This window comes from Ochlerotatus camptorhynchus, unplaced genomic scaffold, assembly GCF_037179485.1.
Source record: "Ochlerotatus camptorhynchus isolate MF236.1 unplaced genomic scaffold, CSIRO-AGI_Acam_v1.1 ptg000167l, whole genome shotgun sequence".
Classification (NCBI taxonomy): Eukaryota; Metazoa; Arthropoda; class Insecta; order Diptera; family Culicidae; genus Ochlerotatus; species Ochlerotatus camptorhynchus.
Window position 1 is genome coordinate 1146053 of NW_027040657.1, and position 23550 is coordinate 1169602.

The 23550-nt window shown below is 40.7% G+C and overlaps 1 protein-coding gene across 3 annotated transcripts in view; it reads right to left on the reverse strand.

The window, feature by feature from the left end:
* Positions 1 to 23550, reverse strand: part of bru1 (bruno 1) — a 756396-nt gene that overhangs the window by 346493 nt on the left and 386353 nt on the right. For all 3 annotated transcript variants that reach the window (XM_065222372.1, XM_065222373.1, XM_065222374.1), the window contains exon 4: positions 14283 to 14331. In XM_065222372.1, the coding sequence (XP_065078444.1) occupies positions 14283 to 14331 (49 nt within the window). The remainder of the gene's footprint in view (positions 1 to 14282; positions 14332 to 23550) is intronic.

Here is a 23550-nt window from a genome sequence, read left to right on the forward strand (position 1 = left end):
CTACTTTTCTCGAGGTTGAAACAATCTCAAAATAATGTTTTATTTCAAAGTTCGAGTGGTAGTCAACGTCATTTTAACTGCTCGAATGAAGTGGTTAATTCAAAGCGAAATGAAATTTGAAGCAAGTGGAAAATGATGTAATTTCGCTAGCGAAAAAGGTTTTGGATCATTTTCAATTTACTCTTTCCGCAGGTCACAGTTCATGTGAAGTGAAATTGATCAGTTTACACCTTAGATGGAGTAAAAATTTGACAGATACGTTCTTTCTTGAAATGTCAACGTCGTCTTTGAAAATTCTCAAGAAAACCCCTTATTCGTATACACCATTGTAAAGTGGAAAGTTAGGGCTTTCATTTGGCAAGCTCTAATATGGTGATGGCCATATTGAATTTGACTGCCTGGTTTCAGCGAGAATTTATTATTAAAAACGACTGTACTAAAAAGACATTTTTTCCCAGTAAAGGCATGGTAAGCAATTTGAAACTTATCACCGTTGACTGGCTTTTCTTGGCGTAAAATTAAATTACTTACAGCTTTCTACCCCTAAAAATTCCTGCATGCTCATATGCATGTAGCCATTGCAAACATTTCAAATATGCAATCCAAAGGTCTATATTAGTTTTTCCATCCTTTACCAGTGGCTGCTCGCTCCATGTCTATGGGCAATAGACTGATGCAAAAGTTGAAATTTTTACTCCACAGTGCTCAAACGGTTCCAAATTGGGCCCTGATTAGTCTCCCAAAATTTGAATTCATTTAGTGTGAAACTGACTTGGCACAAACCATTTGAAGTTTATATGGGAATTACTATGGAGAAACCATGATTTCGGTTCATATCTATCTCAAAATTCACCAGTTCACTCTACTTAAAAAAATGATAGCTGACCTTGTTGAAAATTTTCTCAGCTACACCTTTGTTAAAGACCACTTTTCGATCAAATATAAGGAACAAAAATTATTACTGATTCAAGTCACTGATGTCTTATGATTATGCTCAATCAACTGTTCAGCAGGCAACATTGGTGTTTATGGTGCGTAGAATAGAGGACAAAATCATGGTTACTATGTCACACTGCATAAAGGGCGAACACGAAATTATTGCGACACATTCAACAGGGCATAACTTTTTTACCATTGGGTAAAAATCAACCAAATTTTGCACACTTTCTCATTGATGTGTATTGTGTACATGCTGTCAAACTCGAAGTCGTGTTTTTCGATTCAACGAAAATGGAGGTGAACCAGCGCGAGTTGAGAGAACAAATTCTTTTCAAACACCTGGAATTTCCTGACCTGTCGCATCGGCAGTTGGGAAAAATGTTGAACATTCACCATTCAACCGTCTCCATAGTGTTGAAGCGGTTCCAGGAGCGGTTGACGTTGGACCACGGCAAAGGAGCTGGAAGGAAACCGGGACCGGAGAACAAAAAGACGGAGGGAAAGGTGAAGCGGATGATTAAAGCAAATCCCAACGTCTCAAGCCGTGATTTGGCTTAAAAGATCGGCATGTCGCAGAGCTACGTCCAGAATGCAAAGAAGAGAGCTGGACTACATACATACAAGGTACAGAACTTCCCGAACCGCGATGAGCGGCAACAATCGACGGCTAAAACTCGGGCACAGAAGCTCTACGAGAAGATGCTCACAAAATATGGCTGCTGTGTGATGGACGACGAAACGTATATAAAAGCCGATTTTAAGCAAATTCCGGGGTTGGAGTTTTTCACCGGCAAGAGCAAGTTGATGTGGACGACAAATTTAAGAAGAAGAAAATGTCGAAGTTCGCCTCCAAATATCTCATTTGGCAGGCCATCTGCTCTTGCGGACTGAGGAGTGAGCCTTTCGTGACAAAGGGCACAATAAATGGCGAGATCTACAAATCTGAGTGCCTCGAGAAGCGCCTTTTGCCGTTCTTGCAGCAGCACGATGAAGCTCCGCTATTTTGGCCAGATTTGGCATCATGCCACTATTCTAAAAGTGTCCTGGAGTGGTATGAGGCCAATTCTGTCCATTTTGTTCCAAAGGACATGAATCCGCCAAACTGTCCGGAGCTGCGCCCGGTGGAGCAGTACTGGGCAATAATGAAGCGGGAACTTCGGAAGAGCAAGAAGACAGTCAAAGACAAGAAGGACATGTTAAGAAAATGGAAAAAAAACTGAGAAACTGGTACCGGATGACACTGTAAAGACTTTGATGGAGGGCATCAAGCGAAAATGCGTTCAATTTTACACTCAAGGCTCCATCGATTAACTTTTCTTTTGATTTTTGAAGTAAATATATGTATAAAACTACCTTAAAATTTTGGTTTGATTCTAAACATTATAAGAAAATTGGCATGACATTTTCGGTGTCGCAATAATTTCGTGTTCGCCCTTTAATACAGTGTTGCCCACAATACAGTTGCTTAATCTTGCCATATAAGATTATCAATCTCTTAAACAATTAATAACTATTTAATTTGACGTTTGGCTGAAAACCGATTTTCTGCAAAGTTGTAGCTGATAAAAAATTCCATAAGAATAGCAATAGAATTTGTTAACAGTACACAGTAAAAAGGCTAGAAGACAATGAACAAAAAGTTTTGTTTTCCCATAGTAATTTCCATACAAACTTCAAATGGTTTGTGCCAAGTCAGTTTCTTATCAAATGAGTTCAAACTTTCGGATGCTAATCAGGACCCGATTTCAAATCATTTGAACACTGTGGAGCGAAAATTTCAAATTTTGCATCAGTCTAATGGGCAACCAACTAGCCAGAGGCTATTGATGCGAGCATACTCAGAAGAAGCCAATAAAACTACGCACCGTTCGCTATCTGATGGATGGAACATCCTATCAGAAAGCTAGCGCCTCTGTACGAAAGCCGGATTCCGGAGACCGGAAGCACTGTCCGGAAACAATGAAAACGATAAGAGGCGTAATTGAATGATTTCAATTAATTTGCGAGCGCTGCCTCTCGCATTAAGCAATCGATCGCAAATAATCCAGCAATTGAAAGTTCCTCGGGTCTTGAAGAAAATTAAACTCAGCTTAAGTTTAAAGTGCAGATTGAATCGAGATTGAGGTATGTTGTATTTGCGCTGCGATTTATTGAATTTGTCTAAATAAGGCTGTGTCCCAATTTGAATTTAACTCGTTGGGGAAAAGATGGCTTCGACACATATTTACCTATTATCGGCACGAGAAATGAAGTCCTTAACTACTGATTTTTTGCATGAACTTGCATCATGTGCCCCAATTAACCCTTAAGACTTCATTTACCTATAGTCGGTATATTCATAGTCTGGGGGATAGAATCTTGGGAATCAATTGAGCTGTCAAATAGCGGAGCCAATCGAACAAATCAGGACCAACAACAGAAAAGGGCACATCAGCTATTGTGAACAAAACTTCGGAAACCGTTTTCTCGTTTCTCAAGGCTCACCTACGCAAACAAACAACATCTTTGGGTTGGGGAAAGATTCCTCTATCCGATGACGCTTGTAATTTGCGTTCGATTGGTGAGAAAAGAACAACTAACGGTTTGTTTATAAAAGTTGGTAGTACCTTCTCAATTTTTGGTCTACAATATATTGAAATGGTACCGCTTTTTGGTAGATCAAAATTCTATCCACCAGTCTTAAAATATAGCGACTATACATTTACCGCCTGACGATAAAGACGTGCCGAAGCCGTCATTTACCCTAGTTAAAAGTGATAGATGGATTAACCTTGCTATCCGAGCGTGATTATTTCCCGGGACGGGACGGGACTTGACATTCGAGCTTCTGACTCTTCTTAATGTTTTTGAAGAATACCCGGAGTTGACCAATGATGCCAGGAATGTAAAATATTTTTTTCTATTTTTATTTGGATTTTATTTGGAGTTTCTGCCGCCGTTTAGCAGCATGTACATCATTTTTTCTCAACACAATGAAAACATCCATAAACAAAAACAATATCCATCGCTTAAAACACGCAGTGCAGTCAATTTTTCAACTGTCCTTTCACAAATATAAACAATTAACATCGTCAGTGATGTCAACATTGACTAAGGCATCACTGCCAGCCAGATTGATGCAATCCCTCTGCCCTTTTTATCCCACGATTGCTACTGTCGACCAGTCAGAAACTGGCTCGGTGTTGACAGCAAATTGGCTCGAAATCGCTACCCGATTGTTAAGTCCCGTCCCAGGTTATTTCTGACATACAAGCAGCACTGAGAACAGACGTCCAACTTCGGTCAGAAACTTGTGTAAAGATAAGTGGGAACATCGCAGTTACGTCATAGAGGTAACTCTAAGACCAGAAGGTCCCGAAGAAACGAGTTCAACTTTTTGGCTCAGCTCTGGTACCACCGACAAACCGACATGAATGACCATACAAAGTAGCATCAAATTTCTGATCAAAGCACAAAACTGACATCTGCCACCGTGTTCGCGAAAAATGTGTATCCTAGCCACGAACACACATACTAAATGTATGAGTTGGTTCGTGTCTAATCTATTCCGGGCAAATTATTTTTTATCTAGATAACAAATTTCTATGATTTTGACAGATGGGATCGCTGAACATTTGAATCCGCCATTATGAATTCTCGATAAAGAGTTAAGTTTTAGCACAAACGAAGTGACAGACAGAGCGGCTCAAAAACTTTGGTGACGCACCTGCTATTGCAATTTTTCAGTGTACCACATGGCAACACCACTACTACTGGATTGTACCACATGGCAACACTACTACTAGATTGAACTAGCATTTTCACCAAATGTACTAGAATGTTTTGGTTCTATCTCTTCCACTCTACTCAAAACTGAAATGCATAAAAAAATGACAAAATGATACGCACTCTTTGCACACTGTCAAAGAATCATTGTACACAAAATCAACTTTGTTCAAATCAAAACAAAAAAAACTAACCCATCTGGTGGATGATGGCATAAGCTTCCAAGAAAATTCTATTACAGTGAACCACATTATTTAAATGGATTTCTTCGCCAGTTAGTCGTCTGTCACTTCGTTTGTGGTTTTAGTTTCATGTGGGTTTGTCGGTGCTAGTACTTCTTTGGTACCAAGCTAATCGATTCACTCCTCGAAACATAGGAAAATCCAATAACCCCTCATTTTATCTGTCAAACTTTCATAGCGAATCAAAACAAACATAGTGTAGTACTAGAATTACGACTAGAATGGGGTACGTTAATCGTTTGCTTGGGACCAATAGGCTAGTCAAGTAGTGAGCCAATTTAAAACCGTTAAATTGCTGTTAAACTCATTTTAGAAGATCTAATTCCATACACACTTAAATTTTTTCGCCGAGACTCAGCTTCAAATAAAATTTTGCTAAGATATCAGCTACCAAATAGATATTTTGCAGAGATATCAGCAAAAGTAAATGCCGAGGTAATCGGCTGTTGGAGATTTTACCGAGCTAGATTAAGTGTGTACATTTTTAGGTTAGCCAAAGGAAAATAATAAACAACTTTACACGGCGATGTACCCACTAGTTTGCGTGCGTTAAACGTCACTAATTTCAACCTAGAGCGCTCGACTAAAATTATGGACGACACCACAAAACTGAAAAAAGATGTTCCAATCGAGCAAAACAGTGCAACAACTTTTGACAGACGTCCATACTTTTACTTGGAGGACTTTATTCCAACCTGGATCGGGTATCAATCAAGACTGGGTCTGCTTATTTTCTGACAAACATCAGTTTGATGGCTTGATTTTAAAGCCAACCTCAGGCTCCCACTGACATAAATTTCGGAATCGCACCCCGATAAAAGAACTAATCCATTATAAGTATACTTCCTTCTCGTCATGTTTGAGATGAAACAAAATCAATTGGGTTGTTTAGGGGTATTAAGGTAAGTACATATTCGTAATCTGCATTAAAAACAGAGCTGAAAACCAAAATTTCATGAATTTTGGTGCACTGGAACTATTTTAAATAAGTGCGATTACATAAGCAAAAATCACTATCTTAGCGCCCCTTGCAGGGACTTAGTAATAAGTTCTCTCCCAAGTAAACAAAAGTTCTAATAAAAGGCTATTTGTGGCTTAAGCAGCTTGGTTGAAGGTGTTCTATAGAATTCTAAGCACCCTTATTTTTAAGTCGATAAAAGAACTTGAAAGTTCCGGTACCACACGGGAAAAAATCCGATCTCCGAAATGAGAAAAATGACTCATAATTTCATGAACACAGCGTATTTTCATGTTATGAAAATACACCATGAATAATATTCATGATATCATAAGCAACTTTTGCGTAACGCAGCAACCATTCCCAAAATCATGAATCTTCCGAGTTGAAATCATGAGCTAAATTCATGGGTTTAACTTTTAACCAAAAATGCAAAAAGAATAAAATAAAGCATCAGACTGGATTCGAACCAAGAACCTTGAGATCATTAAACCCATACTTTCACCACTAGACTATCAGTACTTGGAAGACAAAAGGCGTATAAGAGATACCTATGTAGTGCGGTTTATGAAGACGGTTTGCCAAGTACGTGTAACGCTTGTAGTTGTCTTGATTCCACTGCATTATGAAATCATGAATTTCCATGACGAAATCATGAATCATTGTTACGATTTCATGGGATGGCAAGTTTTTTCATTTCATGATTTTTTATTCATGAAAATGGAATCGGATTTTTTTCCCGTGCACAATTGAAGCAGCTTCTGGCGGAATTTGAACGGAACTTTTAGAAAATGAATTAAGAAAAGGTTTTCGTCCTCTACACCAATTTTATATTTAGTTTGCACTTATATGAAAGTTAATTCTAAAGTCAGGACTTTATGAAAGTTATTTCTTAAGACAGGTATGAACGTGTATTGATTTATCAGCATTAGTAGTAGTATTGGAACTGTTTGAAGAATTAAACCCAGTCCTTCTGCGTGAGAGCCTCAGCACGCTACACTACGTCATCTGCGATATATTAAAGTGAGCTGTTGGAGTTTTCAGTGCCAGCTGACTGACTTGAATACAAAAAAAATCCGAGGATAATTCTTAACAAATTGCTGTCAAACTAATTTTAGAAGATCTAATTCCATACACACTTAAATTATTTCGCCGAGATTCCAACAGCCGAGCAGTTCTGCAATTTATTTTGCTGAGATTCAGTAAGACAATTGCCGAGACTCAGCTAACAAATAATTTTTTGCTGAGATATCAGCTACCAAATAGATATTTTGCAGAGATATCAGCAAAAGTACCAATTTTATATTTAGTTTGCACTTATATGAAAGTTAATTCTAAAGTCAAGACTTTATGAAAGTTATTTCTTAAGACAGGTATGAACGTGTAAAGGGTGATACGGTAAAAATTTGGTCAATATCAACTTGACGTATTTCTTTCAATTTTGCATTTAAAAAACCTGAACACCCCTCATTTTGAAGGTGTGTGTGTGTAGAATGTTGCTCCTATTTTGATTTTGGAATTCACTCTTCAGTTTTCAAAATGCCGTCCAACCAAGAAGAGCAGCGTATCAAAATTTTGCTCGCGCATCGCGAAAATCCGAGCTACTCGCACGCAAAGTTGGCAAAATCGCTAAAAGTTGCCAAATCAACCGTTACAAATGTAATTAAAGTGTTTGGGGAACGTTTGTCGACAGCCAGGAAGTCTGGATCGGGGGGAAATCGAAAACCGGAAGCCGCTGAGACGACAAAGAGAGTTGCCGGTAGTTTCAAGCGAAACCCTAACCTCTCTCTCCGAGATGCCGCAAATAAGCTGGGTGTATCGTCTACAACCGTGCATCGAGCCAAAAAACGAGCCGGACTATCGACTTACAAGAAGGTAGTGACTCCAAATCGCGATGATAAACAAAATACGACGGCCAAAGCGCGATCCCGGAGGCTGTACACGACGATGCTGACGAAGTTTGACTGCGTGGTAATGGACGACGAAACCTACGTCAAAGCCGACTACAAGCAGCCAAGGGACAGGAGTTTTATACGGCAAAAGGAAGGGGAAAGGTAGCAGATGTTTTCAAGCACATGAAACTGTCAAAGTTCGCAAAGAAATATCTGGTTTGGCAAGCCATCTGTACCTGTGGCTTGAAAAGCAGCATTTTCATAGCTTCCGGGACTGTCAACCAAAAAATTTACGTGAAAGAGTGTTTGAATAAACGTCTGCTGCCTTTCCTGAAGAAACACGGTTGTTCCGTACTGTTTTGGCCGGATTTGGCATCTTGCCATTACGGCAAAAAGGCCATGGAGTGGTACGCCGCCAACAACGTGCAGGTGGTTCCCAAGGACAAGAACCCTCCCAACACGCCAGAGCTCCGCCCAATTGAGAAATACTGGGCTATTGTCAAGCGGAACCTAAAGAAGACCAAAAAAACTGCTAAGGGCGAGCAGCAGTTCAAGGCAAACTGGCTTTCTGCGGCGAAGAAGGTGGACAAGGTGGCTGTACAAAATCTGATGGCAGGGGTCAAGCGTAAGGCCCGGCAATTCGGATTTGGAAAAGCGGAAGCCTAACTGAATATTTTTCCTGAATTTTATACTAATTGAACTTGAAAAAGAAATTTAATTTGATTTTTTAAATAAACGATTTCACCGATATACACGCGTTTTCCCTTGACCAAATTTTGACCGTATCACCCTTTAGTGTCACACATTGAAAATTTATTTGTAGATTTAAAAATCGAGATGAATGTCTATTGGATCAACAAAAATATCGTTGTGCTCAGAAAACGATACTCTGGGATGATGCACATATTATATGACGCTCTAAGGGGGGAAGGGAAGTTTATGATTTTGTGACAAGCAATGCATTTGGCATAGAAAAAATCACAAGGGACAGCCCTATGGGGTTGTACGCAATGGTAACGCAGGACTACGTGGTCCAATATAAAAAAAATTATTTGTTAACTGCAGCAGGAGCTTGTGTTTTGTGTAGGAATAGGAATTTGAGCGGGATTCTTCTTTAGTATGCGACTCACGAAGAGCTACTGATTCCGATCAATAGCGGTGCGGCTTCCTCCTCCTTCTATGGATGCTCATGAGGGCTGCAGCTCTCTGCTTGCAGACAGCCTTTCGTGGTGTACTGGAGAACACCACCACTCACCACGCGGTGATTGAATAAACAACGTTTGGTGAGACAGTCCGCATCGTGCTCTCTTGCCGTGCGGATCTATTTGCTTTTTGCTGAAGGAAGTGTTACTACTACCTAAAGCTACAACAAATTTAAACAGCACTTTTCAGTGCTCAACCTGTAAAAAATTTCTACCTTGTTCAACTCTTATTCCTCTTCGATCCTTGTTTGGACCCTACCCGAGGTAATCCTTCTTGGATATCGATTTGGAAAATTCCTCTTCAGATTCTTATAGTAATCTGCTTGGAAGTCGATTTGGATAAAAATTTACTGCCGCCATGGCGCCTAAACGCAAAAGAAAGGGGCAAACTCTTGACCCCCCTTCTGATGAAATTAATTTGAGTAATCAATTTGATTTGCTCACGGATGATGAGAATGATCCATCATCCAAGAAAAATTCTAGTAAACTTTCCCGGCTTAATGCCAAGAAGGAAAAGATTCCCCCTATTGTGATAACCACTACCGATTTCCATGCTCTTCGCATGGAACTTTTGAATTTCGTGAAAGTTAAGTTTTCACTACAAATTGGACGTCGGGGTGAATGCCGTGTATTGGCTGAAACCTTGGACGGATTTAAATGTCTTCTCAAGTATCTTACTGAGAAGAAGCACAAATTTTTTACTTACGACACCAAAACTGAACGTGTGTTCAAGGTTGTCATGAAAGGACTGCCCAGTGGTGAATCCCTGGATCAGATCAAAGATGAACTGGCAAAATTACTTGGAGTTGTGCCACTCCAAGTAATCAAAATGAAAATGAAATCCCGTCCTGGCGATTCGCGCAACGGGATTTCTAATGATTTTTATTTAGTTCACTTCAAATCTAGTGAACTAAACAACCTTAAGGCCTTAGAAAAAGCTAGCCTTATGCTCCATGTCCGAGTGAAGTGGGAACACTTCAGGAAGACTGGAGGAAATTTCCAAAACCTCACCCAGTGCCGTAAGTGCCAGGGATGGGGTCACGGAACTAAAAATTGCTACATGCCAGCTAAATGCATGAATTGTGGTGATTCCTCTCACGCAAAGGACGACTGTCCTGTGAAGGAAGATCCTAAGAAATTTAAATGTTCAAATTGTGGTGAAAACCACAAATCCAATTTTTGGGAATGTAAGACTCGCAAAGCGATCCTACAATCTCGTTCTAACCGTCAGGTAGGAAACGCTCCACGTTTCCGACCAGGTACAAATTCCTCTGCTGTTAACAACGGTCAGCGAGGAACAAATTCTACATTCGTACCCGTAGGTACAAATATCTCCCCTGCTTCAAATGTTTCATCTGTACCTACTCCCCTCGCTGCTAACAATGTTCAGCGAGTTAATGGAGCTACCTATGCTGCTATTGCAACGGGTAGAAATCAAAATACTAACCACCGTTCTAACGGAAATTTTGACAATTTTGACTTAGGAAGCATTACTGCCCCCAAAATGGATTTTTTACAGAATTCATTAATTGATATGATTTCTGATATGCTTAAATCTAACTCCATGTTTGATGCTATTCAAACTGGAGTAAAATTTGCAAATAATATTGTCATGACTTTAAAATTCAGTAATGGATTTTAAAGCATTAAATATTGTAAATTGGAATGCTCGATCTCTTAAAGATAATGAAGACGAGCTATTTAACTTTTTGAGAGTTCATAACGTGCATATTGCCGTTATAACTGAAACGTTCCTTAAACCTGCCCATAAGGTTAAGAAGGACGCAAATTACTTGATTTATAGAAATGATCGTCTTGATGGACCCTGTGGTGGCGTTGCCATCATTATTCATAGACGAATCAAACATAAAATTCTTTCTTCATTTGAAACCAAAGTTTTTGAAACTTTGGGAGTTTCTGTTGAAACAAAATTTGGACAACTTACGTTTATAGCTGCCTATTTGCCATTCCAATGCGTAGGCCAGCAAAAGAATTTTCTCAAGGGTGACCTCCAGAAACTTACCCGTCATAGGTCTAAATTCTTCATTATTGGTGATTTTAATGCAAAACACCGCTCATGGAATAATGCTCAAAGCAATTCCAATGGTAATATTCTGTTTGATGATTGTTCTGCAGGTTATTACACTATTCAATATCCAAACAGCCCAACATGCTTTTCTTCTGCAAGAAATCCCTCCACTATTGATTTGGTCTTAACTGATTCATGTCAACTTTGTAGCCAATTGGTTACCCATGCTGACTTCGGTTCTGATCACCTTCCAGTAACTTTTGAAATATCCCAAGAAATAATTTGTAATCACAACAGCTCTACTTTCAATTACCATAGAGCTGATTGGGAGCAGTATCGAACATTTATGGAATATAACTTCGATCCAAACATTCCTTTGCAAACCAAAGATGAAATTAATTATGCTCTTGAATCTCTGACTACTTCTATAGTTGAAGCAAGAGCTGCCTCAGTACCAAAATGCGAGGTTAAATTCGATTCAATTATAATAGACGATGATCTTCAGCTCTTGATCCGTCTTAAAAATGTCCGTAGGAGACAATATCAAAGAACACGCGATCCTGCCATGAAAGTTATCTGGCGGGATTTGCAAAAACAAATTAAAAAGCGATTCTCTGCCCTGAGGATCAAAACTTTTGAAAATAATATTTCTAAATTAGACCCGAGTTCCAAACCCTTTTGGAAACTCACAAAAATTTTGAAAAAACCTCAAAAGCCTATTCCAGCGCTTAAAGAAGGTGGTAAAATTTTGATCACAAATTTGGAAAAAGCTCAGAAACTTGCTAAGCAATTCGAGAGTTCCCATAATTTCAGTTTGGGTCTTACTAGTCCTATTGAGAAAGGTTGCTCGGGATTTTCTGAATATTTTCTCTCGGGAAAATATTTTTGATGATTCCTGGGGGACTGATTTGGACGAAGTAAGGTCTATAACTAAAAAATTTCAAAATATGAAAGCTCCAGGTGATGATGGAATTTTCTATATCCTCATCAAAAAACTCCCAGAGAGTACCTTGTCTTTCTTGGTAAAATTATTTAACAGATGTTTCCATTTGGCATACTTTCCTGATAAATGGAAAAATGCAAAAGTTGTTCCAATTTTGAAACCGGATAAAAATCCAGCTGAAGCTTCTAGCTACCGTCCAATAAGTTTGCTTTCTTCAATAAGTAAACTTTTTGAAAAGATAATTTTGAATAGAATGATGCTTCACATCAATACGAACTCAATTTTTGCAGATGAGCAGTTTGGATTTCGCCATGGGCATTCAACTACTCATCAACTCTTAAGAGTTAACAATTTAATTCGTTCAAACAAATCTGAAGGCCACTCAACTGGAGTTGCTCTTCCAGACATAGAAAAAGCATTCGACAGTGTTTGGCATGAAGGTTTGATTGCTAAATTGAAAAAGTTTAATTTTCCACTTTACATTATGAAATTAGTTCAAAATTATTTAACTGACAGAACTCTGCAGGTAAATTATCAAAATTCCAAATCTAATCGACTACCTGTTAGAGCAGGAGTTCCTCAGGGTAGCATTCTTGGGCCTATATTGTATAACATTTTCACTTCGGACCTCCCTGATTTGCCTCAGGGTTGCCACAAATCTTTGTTCGCTGATGACACAGGTATTTCCGCTAAAGGAAGAAGTCTTCGTGTTATTTGCAGCAGACTGCAGAAAAGTTTAGATATTTTCTCTTCTTATTTACAAAAATGGAAGATTTCTCCCAACGCTTCCAAAACTCAACTTATAATATTTCCACATAAGCCTAGAGCTTCGTTTTTGAAACCTAGTAGTAGTCACATAGTCACTATGAACGGAGTTCCAATTTCCTGGTCAAACCAAGTGAAATATCTTGGATTAATACTTGACCAAAAATTAACTTTTAAAGATCACATTGAGGGCATTCAAGCCAAATGTAACAAATATATAAAATGTTTGTATCCTCTTATAAACAGGAAATCCAAACTTTGCCTGACGAATAAACTTCTAATATTTAAACAAGTTTTTAGACCGGCCATGCTTTACGCTGTGCCAATATGGTCTAGTTGCTGCACTACCAGGAAAAAAGCACTTCAAAGGATTCAGAACAAAATTCTGAAAATGATTTTGAAGTTGCCTCCCTGGTACAGTACTACCGAAGTACGTAGAATTTCGAATGTTGAGACTTTAGAACATATGTCCAACAAAATAATTAATAATTTCAGGCAAAAATCGTTGCAATCCTCAATTGCAACGATTAATTCCCTTTATACTTAGATAAGATTTAGTTTTAGTTTTTAGTTTTAAGATATCAATTGTTATACTGACATGCAGGTTAAAAAACCTGTTTAAAATACTGAATTGCCAAGACATGAACAATGTAAAAACACTTAGATATATATCATAACAATTAAGGCTGGTACGTTACTGCAGTAACTGGAGCACCTAGGTTAAAATGAAATGTAATTTATTTTGAATTTGGAACAAATAAAGAGTTAAAAAAAAAAAAAAAAAAAAACGTTTGGTGAGACAGGATGGAATTGAACTTTGAAATCTGTGTTGGGAAATCGCTTTTTTTTTTTAATTTCGCCCAGATTCCAACAGCCGAGTAATTCTGCAATTTATTTTGCTGAGATTCAGTAAAACAATTGCCGAGAGTCAGCTAACAAATAACATTATGCTGAGATATCAGCTAACAAACAGATATTTTGCAGAGATATCAGCAAAAGTAAATGCCGAGGTAATCGGCTGTTGCAAATTTTACCGAGTTAGATTAAGTGTGTAGGTTAATTATCATAGCAACAGTTGCACATTCGTGCAATTTTCAATAGTGACATTTTGAAAAATGACAAAGTCTTTAATTCGAAAGATGCGTAGAAATATTTCTATTCGATTGGTGATAAAAATTTTTTGAAATTGGTCCAGGGGCAGCTGAGTTATTAACGTTCAAAATCTTTCATAATTTTGTTACATGTTCCATTTTCGGTTTTCACAAAGTGTACCACCATATAGTCATCACAGACGTAGTCCTCCGTCAAAACGTCACAAAAGGGAGGAGGGGGGTTAATTTATCCTCAATTTAGCATGACTCTTTCTGATGATGTACAAAAAACGGTGTTTTTCGAAATTAAACAACCCCATTAGACCTTGTTGCCACAGTCCGGTTTCATAACGTCATCTTAATTTAACTCCAAAACCCATACAGGTCAAGAATGACCATATTTGTTTTCAGTTCACTTAAAAGGGTTACACAGACGAAAATAGGACAACCACTTACCGTTTCTATTTTCACTATCGGCAGGTTTCATCTGGATTGGGTGGTGCATCTAAAATGGAGAAAGAACAAACAAGCAAAGATCATGAAATTAGTATCATCGAATGTGGGACTCTTGCTGCAGTCTAAATACATATGGTTTTCCTGTTTTTTGCCTGCCGTTTAAAGGTTCAAGTTTAACAAGAAAACATATTTGGCCATTTTGTCAGCATGGTCGGAACGTGTTAATCGAATATTCGCCCTCCCAATTGCAGCCTTTCCAGATCACCATACACACATTCGAAATTGGAATGTGCAAGAGCAAATATTTCTTTTAATTAAAACTTTCCCTTTGATCGGATAACTCGGTGCATCCCGCAGAGTGCCACAATCCAACAGGACGCTGGAGATTGTGGGATTTTCGCACGAAAACAATCATTTCTCCGGTTGTTATTGAATTTACTCATTTCGATTGTTGCCTCACACTGCACCTGGCAGCAGGACCAACAGTGTGTGTGGTATTAGCAAACAAACATACGGGGCTACTCTGCACGGTTCAAAGGTACCAAAACCGGAGAAAACCAGTCAGTGGCACAATCAAGGCAGATTTCCCGGTCAATCGAATCGCTCTTTGTTGCCTTCGATTGAACAAAGTGCGTGGCGTATGTATGTTATTATTGCGGATCAGCACCGACAGCGATTTTCCGGTTGAACAGAGAACCATGTACGTGTAACGGTCGGTATAGCTTGCAGGAAGTTGCTTTGTGGGTTTGATGCCAACGAAAGGAAGCGTCGAACGAGTAGACAGTTGACAGTTACATGTCGGTGCGCGGGCTACGTGACCGTTTTGCAAAATTTGGGCACGTTTTCTGATTATTGGGTTATAATCGAATCTTGAGAAAATGCAGTGTAGTGTAGTGTTGAGCGAAATGATGGTACAACGTTAAAAATGTTGTTAAAGTGCGAGATCAATGATGAATTTGCCTAGTCCCCCTAGGAACTGCCATACAACGAACGGTGTAAACCAGTGGCCACAGGTCTTGCATATTGATTTGCTAGGCTCTGCCAGGAACCGCAAGCCATGGAAAGCGTATATGAAACATGCTGAATACTGCATGACCGAACACCAAAGGCCCTTTGGGACAAGGAGCGACCAAACGAAACGAAGGCTTCTGACGTGACGCTTCAACGATGCCAATGGACGAGGCGCGAAGCGGCATGAATATCGCGTCCGCACAAACACACTCTCCGATCGAAAACTCAATTATTTAATAATAATGTGTTTATTATGTATTATTAACAGGCGGAATGTAAAGGTTTCCTTGCTGTACCGTGTGGCAGGATTGGCCTCTGATGGCCTGTAGTTCAACTTCCGACATGGGCAGGATGAGCAAACACAAAGAGACTCGCAGACACACGCGGAGACTCTCCCGGCGGCGTTCGAGCGATGTGGAATGTACACATGTGTATACGACTCCGTGGAATCAGGCAGGCAGGCAGGACAATGGACCGAGGTGATATTGCTATTGAACGTTTCACCTCCGGATCGATTGTTATGGCACACTGCTGTGGCCTGCCCGGCGGGATGTCCGTCTGTGTCTGGATGTATCCTCCTGTGAGTGAATGCATTCGCGATAGTTGGTACGAGGTGACAGGAAAAATGTTTATGGAATTGCACTGACAACTTGACTGCTTTGTTGCACCACTGCAGACTTCTCTGGACTGCTCTGGAACCGGCTAGACATGTGTGTGGTTTGAAATCCTGGCTCGTCGTTCGAAAATGCTATAATTTAGTCATTTGATGGGAATTTTCAATTTCAGGACGGTTCATTTAATTGAATTCGTGGCTACCATGCATTATGAAAATTGTCCTCCACATCCGGACCGTTTGAACTTTGCTCTTTTGGTTCTGTCGGACGTATAGATTAAGTAATCTGCTATAAACGATTTGCCATCAGTATCAAAGACATAAATGGGTTTCTCATCTCGATAGACGACTTAACATCTATGGCATAATCATCATCATTATCGTCGTCTCGCCACAACAACGGCAAGATCCAAGCTGCCAGCCATATAGAAACACCACTTCATTACACCCAAAGGTACGTTTAAACCATTTTCAAGCTCGCTTGATGCCGGAGCATCGTCATCATCATCATCATCGTCGTCGTCGTCGTCGTCGTCATAGTCATGCATCAGGTATATGCCCTAGAATGAAGCAAAATTGTCCTCATCCTTGCGGGCTCTGCAGGCTGGTTGTGTTGTTGTCGTTTCTGTGTGCAATAATGAACCTCGTGAGGCTGTCGGTTTTTAAATTGCAGTCATTTATATTTACTGCTACTGGTTGTGATGCAAGCTCAGGACGCCCGAGCTTAATGTGTCAACTTTCACATAAAATTTTCTAACCGTACACCTGATCCGGGTTGGGCTTCTGTCGTTTCACAACCACCCACCACCCCCACCGGACGTGGACCTCCTTTTGAGCCGTTTACACACAAAGCTATTATTTCGTGAAAGGAATAATCGATTGTGAGCACCATCTTGGTGCCGTTGAAGTCGACAGCTCTCGAGTTGGTCGCTCTGATGTGCTTCAGCCCACTAAGTGTGTTTGAAACTTTAATTAATAGTTTAAAGTGTGCCTCATGTGTGCATGTGGGAAAATATTAACACAATAGAGGCACACACTCAGACCGGGAGTGCTTCATCCAAGAGAGCGATAAGGACGCAGGTACATGAGCAGCAGCACCAGCAAACGTGGCAACGTGCGCCACGACTAACCGGGTGGATAGTTAATGAGGGAACCACTCGAAGGCGAAAGGAAGCACGTTCGGTGAACAAATGCAGTGAAAAGTAGGATTTCCGTTTCCGTCTTACGAGAACGAGGGGTGCTTGAGGTCGCTTAACCAGATTTCAGCACGTTTTCTAGGGTACCTGGTTTGAATGACGGTCGCATGTGGTAAGTCAGAACGGTGGCACTTAAGGATTTGACGAAAATATTGCATCGCACATCAGTTGGAAATGCAAACGTTTTAGGACAATGATGACATACACTTCAATTTTTACCACGCTGTGAAATGAAAATGAAAAACATCGCAGAGTCAGCAGGAGTTGCATTTTTCCGTCTGGGGAAATTCAAAATTGAAATATTTCAAGGAATGTTTAATGAATATACGAAAACAATCGTGGCTGAATTTATAAATCTATCGAGACGACATGTCAAAATTGGAACAATCGATTATCTAAGGCCTTTCGCAATGCTGAGTTTGAAAAATTATTGCAAACTACTCGACAGTTCTAAAATTTGAAACTGTCAAAAATGAAACTGCAACATGGTCAACGCAACGCGCAGTTTTAAAAGATGTTTGGCATTCCTGTCTATATATGTGTGCGTGTACAAAGTTTGTCTGAATTGTTTCCGTCGGTGAATTAAACACGAGCTTTGCGTATAAAGGTGAGTTGAATTAATGTATTACCAAATACAAAACCCTCTCAATTCCCCTAATACATCGCCAATCAAAAAGGGAGAAGCCTATAAGATGTGAAAGAAGTAAATCTCGATTACTTTTTCGAAGGGACGTATCAGCTTTTGTAAACAATGAATTTGATCGTCGATTTAGCGTAACTGGTAGCTCACCCACGCATACTAATACCACTATCAGGTAGGAGAAAATTTCCCCTATCTGATGGTAATGCTAGAATGCGTGAGCGAGCTACCAGTTACGCCAAATCGACTATCAAATGCATTGTTTACAAAAGCTTATACGTCCCTTCGAAAAAGTAGTCGAGAAATAATATTATGTATATGGGTCATTAGCTCAAGTAGGTACAGAATTTAAAAAAAGTTGTGGTGGATGTCATCGATTTGAGCCAAACTTGGCCAAAATGCTTATTTTGGCATACTGAACAAACGCCTTTTTTTTATTTTGCTCTAAAGTACCTAGATCGTTCTGGGCTACAACCCTGGATTTTCGAGATTTTTAAAAATGTCATCTTTCAGAAGAGATTACTCCACAACCAAATTTGAAATTTGATCTCGAGGCGGTTACTCCATTTGAAACTAGTGAGCGGTTGGACAAATCGATGTCATCACATAATGTGGACTGCTTCTTCCAAAAACAATGTTCCCTTGCTTAGCTGTCGAATGTATGCAGTACATTGCACAGGCAATATCATCCTGCGAGGCGGAGTACATGGCGCTGTCCAGGACGATCCAGTAGGCACTATGGTGGAGGAATTAGTTGAAGTAAATATTCGGTGAGAATTTTATCCAGATCTTGTGTGACAATCCAACTACTATTTGCATTGCCAAGAATTGTTCTTATACCACCCGAGGACCAAGCACTTGGGCATACAATACTATTTTGTGCATTGTCCATGAAGCAATCGACAATGGGACGGTGATGGAAAATATATTAACTCCAAAAATCCAGTTGCCAATGGATTTTCCAAGCCCCTAATTAACTAAAGCCGGGATCGTGAACCAGAGCGGTTTCTAGGAATCGAGGATTAGGGGGTAGAGTTGTCGATCAAATAATCTACAATTAGAATAACAAGCGATGTTTGTTACAGCAATAAATAAAATGCTACTTACCGACAAACCTTTAAGACCAATTCACTTTAATGAAATGGAATGAAATGAAATGAAAACGTTTTCGGCTGTTCGCCTACCATCAATATCATGGATAACAGGTCCGGCGATAAAAATCTGTTGCCTCTTTCATTTTTTCGCCGTTCTTTTGCAACGATGAGTTTGCGTCAAACTGTACGTTACATGAGAGTAGCGGGAGAAAGAAAGAGGTGACAAATTCACATTGCAGAACCTGTTCTCCATGGCATTGACCTATCATCTGTCAACAGTAAGAAGCGCACACATATACAACCACAGAAATTTGAAACACAGCTCGTTTCGTGGTTCAAACCCGCACAGAAATAAAACAGAGTTGTCGAGCAGTTGCAAATCTGATGCAAAAAAGTGCTCGAAAAATGAAACTACAACTCGGCATTGAGAAGGGTGCGTTTTTGTTTTTAAAAAACACAGCCCATATAAAAAAACACTGCATTGCGAACGGCCTAAGGTCGTTCCGCCGTTCGCAATGCTGAGTTTCAAAATTGTTTTAAACTACTCGTCAATTCTATAATTTGAAACTGTAAAAAATAAAACTGCAACACGATCAGCGCAACGTACAGTTCTAAAAGATGTTTGTAATCATCAAGTTTCATAAACTTTACTGTTCTCTATGAAGTTCTCCGTTTTTTGTTTGTGAAGCTCTTCGAAACATCTTTAAACACATCCAAAGAAATTTGAAACAGAGTTCCATTCGTGTTTCAAACTCGCTCAGAAATAAAACAGAATAGTCAAGCAGTTGCAAATCTGGTGCAAAATAGTGCTCGAATAATGAAACTGCAACCCAGCATTGCGAGAGGTACGTTTCTGTTCTAGTTTCAAATTGAGACAGTCATTATAAAATGCAACAGCATTGCGAACGGCCTAAAAGTCACTACGAAAAGTTATTCCAATTAACCACTTTGTCAAGCAGTTTTGGTGTGACTTTCTACCAGCGATTTCACAAAACTGGACCAACTAATTTCTATTTTTTTTTATGAAACGCACAAATGGTGGCTACTTTTCTCGAGGCTCTAGAAGAAAAAATCTGAAATTAATGTTTTATTTCAAAGTTCGAGTGGTAGTTTACGTCATTTTAACTGCTCGAATGAAGTGGTTAATTAACCACTTCATTCGAGCTGTTCGTCCTATAGAGATTTTCACGACTGATTGTATTGGTGTGCTGTGTGAAACTCTTTTAGTGAAAATTCGAGGAAAATGCATAACAAACCGCTGTCAAACTCATTTTGACCGATCGAATTACATACATTTTGAGGTTAACCCGAGGAAAACAATAAACAACTTTACACGGCGATAGACCCCCATTAGTGTGCGTGCGTTAAACGCCACTAATCTCTATTGAATAATCTGGATTTTATTGCTTCATTTTCTTATTGGTACAAGGTCGTCCCAAACCTGCTCGACTGTTATGATTAACTGTCTGAACGGAAACCTCTGATAATCGTCAAAGAACTTCATTTCTCCTGCTTTAACCAACATTTCACTCGCATGCGATGGTCCAATTTGCTAACCCAAACCAACCCTTCAACACCGGCACTTCTCGGCGCGCGGTTGCTGACGGGAAGGAAACACTCAATAATTCATGCTTATCGATTTTTGTTTCATCACTCAGTTGTTTTTGTGCATCGGAGAAGCAGCTGATGTAACACGCTTCCATGGGGAGCCCATTTTTCCGTGCGGCGCCTCCTCCAAGACAGAGGCTCGAAAAAGGCAACCTTGTTGCAAAGAGCTTAAATGGAAAAAGCACTCTCCATCTGTAAAAGCAAACCGTAACCAGAGCTCGTCGGAACGGTTTCAAAGAATACACACAGCGCCAACAACGACCGACCACCGTTCACCGTGCCGCTCGTTGTGTAAGCCTGGAAGTATCACGCGACATGATCCGTTTTGAAAGACGGTTCCTCCGTCTCAGGTGTGCGCCTTTAGGAAGGTCGAGGGAGTCCTCGCGCGGAGAGTGCGGTTGACGGGGCATAAAGAAACATATTTCATGTCATTATTAAACAGCAAATATTGAAAAGTTTTCCCACTTCCACCACATCTTTCATGTTTCATAAGTTTGCAGGGACCTTATGGAGGAGCGCAAGTGGCAAAAAATATCAAACATTTCCTTGGGAAGGTGCGGAGGAGATTGTTTACTCTTGTTTTTTCCGCTTCGCTTTTGATATTTTCCCTGGCTCAACGCTTGCAACTCGAGAACCCACTCCTCGGTAGGTATTGATCCTCTTTGGCAAATATCGCTACCAGCTCTTTCCTCCGGAGGGGTACCTCTGAAAGCAGATCAATCGAATTTTTTTTTTCTCTCTCTGTAGCAGCTCGACTATTCAAACATCACAGAGCGCCCCACACTTTGTTCTGATGATGGTGTGTAATTCTATATTAAAAATTTCTTTTTCGTCGTTCGTTCGTTCGTTCGTCGTCGCTTCCGGCGATGAAAGCCCGATTTGATTCTAATGAATTTGGTTTCAAGTTGTCATGTATGATGAAGAGCATTGGAGGAAGAACACGGTGAAATGTGCTGATTGAGATTTCTCGATGAAGATTTAGAAAGGGCTTTTTTTTTCCTTTGATTTGTTTTCCGTCGATCTTGTTTTCCGTGCTGAGCACCAATGCTACCAACGCCAGGAAGGCAGCTCCCACACCTGGACCTTACTTATCGACCCATCAAACTCATGAACCGGGGACCAACTGCTTTACTTCCCTTCCCTCAGAACATCCCGGTGGCGCCGACTTGGATTGAACCCAGGCCTGCTGATGTGAGAGGCAATCACGCTTACCACTACACCACCGGCGCCACTATCAAACGGTCTTATCTGCTTTGATCGATTCATTACATAGTTTGATAAAGGATCATCCAGATCATCAACTTCAACAGTGAATGTTTTTACAGCTGAGTTATTAACGAGAGACAAAGTCGATGAAGAGAATCGACCAAAGCAGATAGGACATTTTCAATTGTTCGTCTCGATTTATTTACCCCCCAACGTGATTTCGATACCACTATCAGTAAAGTCAGAATGAATCCAATGCAATCTAATAGCTTTGAAAGCGCGAGTGCAGATATGAATACTCTTGATGGTTAGAAAGAACCGGAACAGCAAAGTTTAAAAGTAGAATGGATTTTATTTAACGACTAGCTTGAGTGGAGTCTTGAACAGGAATGAAAAGTTTTTCACCGTTGTTTATTTAAGAAAACTTAGGTTGCTAGGGGTGACGTTCGGTCTCCAAGGAGGTGATCAGCACACTGCGTTACCGATTTACTCCAACACCCCCCCTGAATCGGTCAGTCCTAGGAGGGTCCTCAGTTCGCGGAAACGTCCAGGTTCCAGGGGCTTGGTGAACGTGTCCGCTATTTGGTTTGCTGTATCAATTGCTTCGATTTGAAGTCTTCCTTGTGCCACATGGTCGCGCAAAAAATGGTGCTTTACATCGATGTGCTTGACACGCTTGCTTTCGGTGTTTGTGGCCATTGCAATGCACCCACGGTTGTCTTCGTACACCTTGAATGCCGTGTCCGGTCGAACTTGCTTCAGGTCTTCAAGGATTCCGTGAAGCCACAGCCCTTCGGAGGCCGCGGCACTCAAAGCTGCATACTCGGCTTCACACGACGACAGTGCAACGGTTTGTTGCTTGCGGCTTGCCCAAGACACGGTGTTCCCAAAGACCTTAAAGACGAAGCCACTAACGGATTTCCTATCCTCAGCATCCGATGCCCAGTCAGCGTCTGCGTACCCGACAAGTGCCTCGGCGTCGTCGTTTTGCTTGTACTGGAGCTTCAAGTTCTTCGTCCCCTTCACGTAACGGACCACTCTCTTCAGGGCTTGCCAGTGGGCCTCATCAGGTTGAACTTGGAAGCGCCCTAGGTATCCAACAGCGTAGCATATGTCCGGTCGAACACACAGCATCGTATACATCAGGCTGCCCAGCAATTGACGGTATGGATGCGACACAGGATTCGCAGCTTGTGGTGGCAGGAAACAGCCTTTCTCCATTGGGGTTTTGACATGGTTACAGTCTTGCATGCCGAACTTCGTCAGCACACGGTCCACAGCAGCTTCTTGCGCCAGGTACATGCATCCGGTGGCGCGGTCGTATCGGATCTTCATTCCAAGGAAATGATTAACCACGCCGCAATCCGTCATCTGGAGCTTCTTGGAAAGAGCACGCTTGATCTCCTTCACCAGGTCCAGTCAATCGCCAGCAATGAGCAAATCGTCCACGTAGATGATTATGTATACCCCCCCTCGATCGTCGATCCTGGTATATAGACAGTAATCATGTCGGGAACGGGTAAAGCCGACATCCAGTAGAAGGTCGTTTAGCTTGTTGTTCCAACAGCGGGGGCTTTGCTTGAGTCCGTACAGCGATCGATCCAGCTTGCAAACGAAGTTCGGCGGTGCTGCAACTCCTTCGGGTATGGCCATGTAGACGTCTTCTTCAAGCTCACCGTAGAGGAATGCGGTCTTCACATCGAGTTGGTGAACGTGCATCCTTCGGTGGGTTGCTACAGCAAGAACGGTTCGTATCGTGGCTAACTTTGCTACGGGGGAATATGTTTCGTTGTAGTCGACTCCGGGCTTCTGTTGGAATCCCTTCGCCACCAAGCGCGCCTTGTAACGGATCGGTTCGCCATGCTCGTCCGGCTTGATTCGGAAGACCCATTTCGATTTG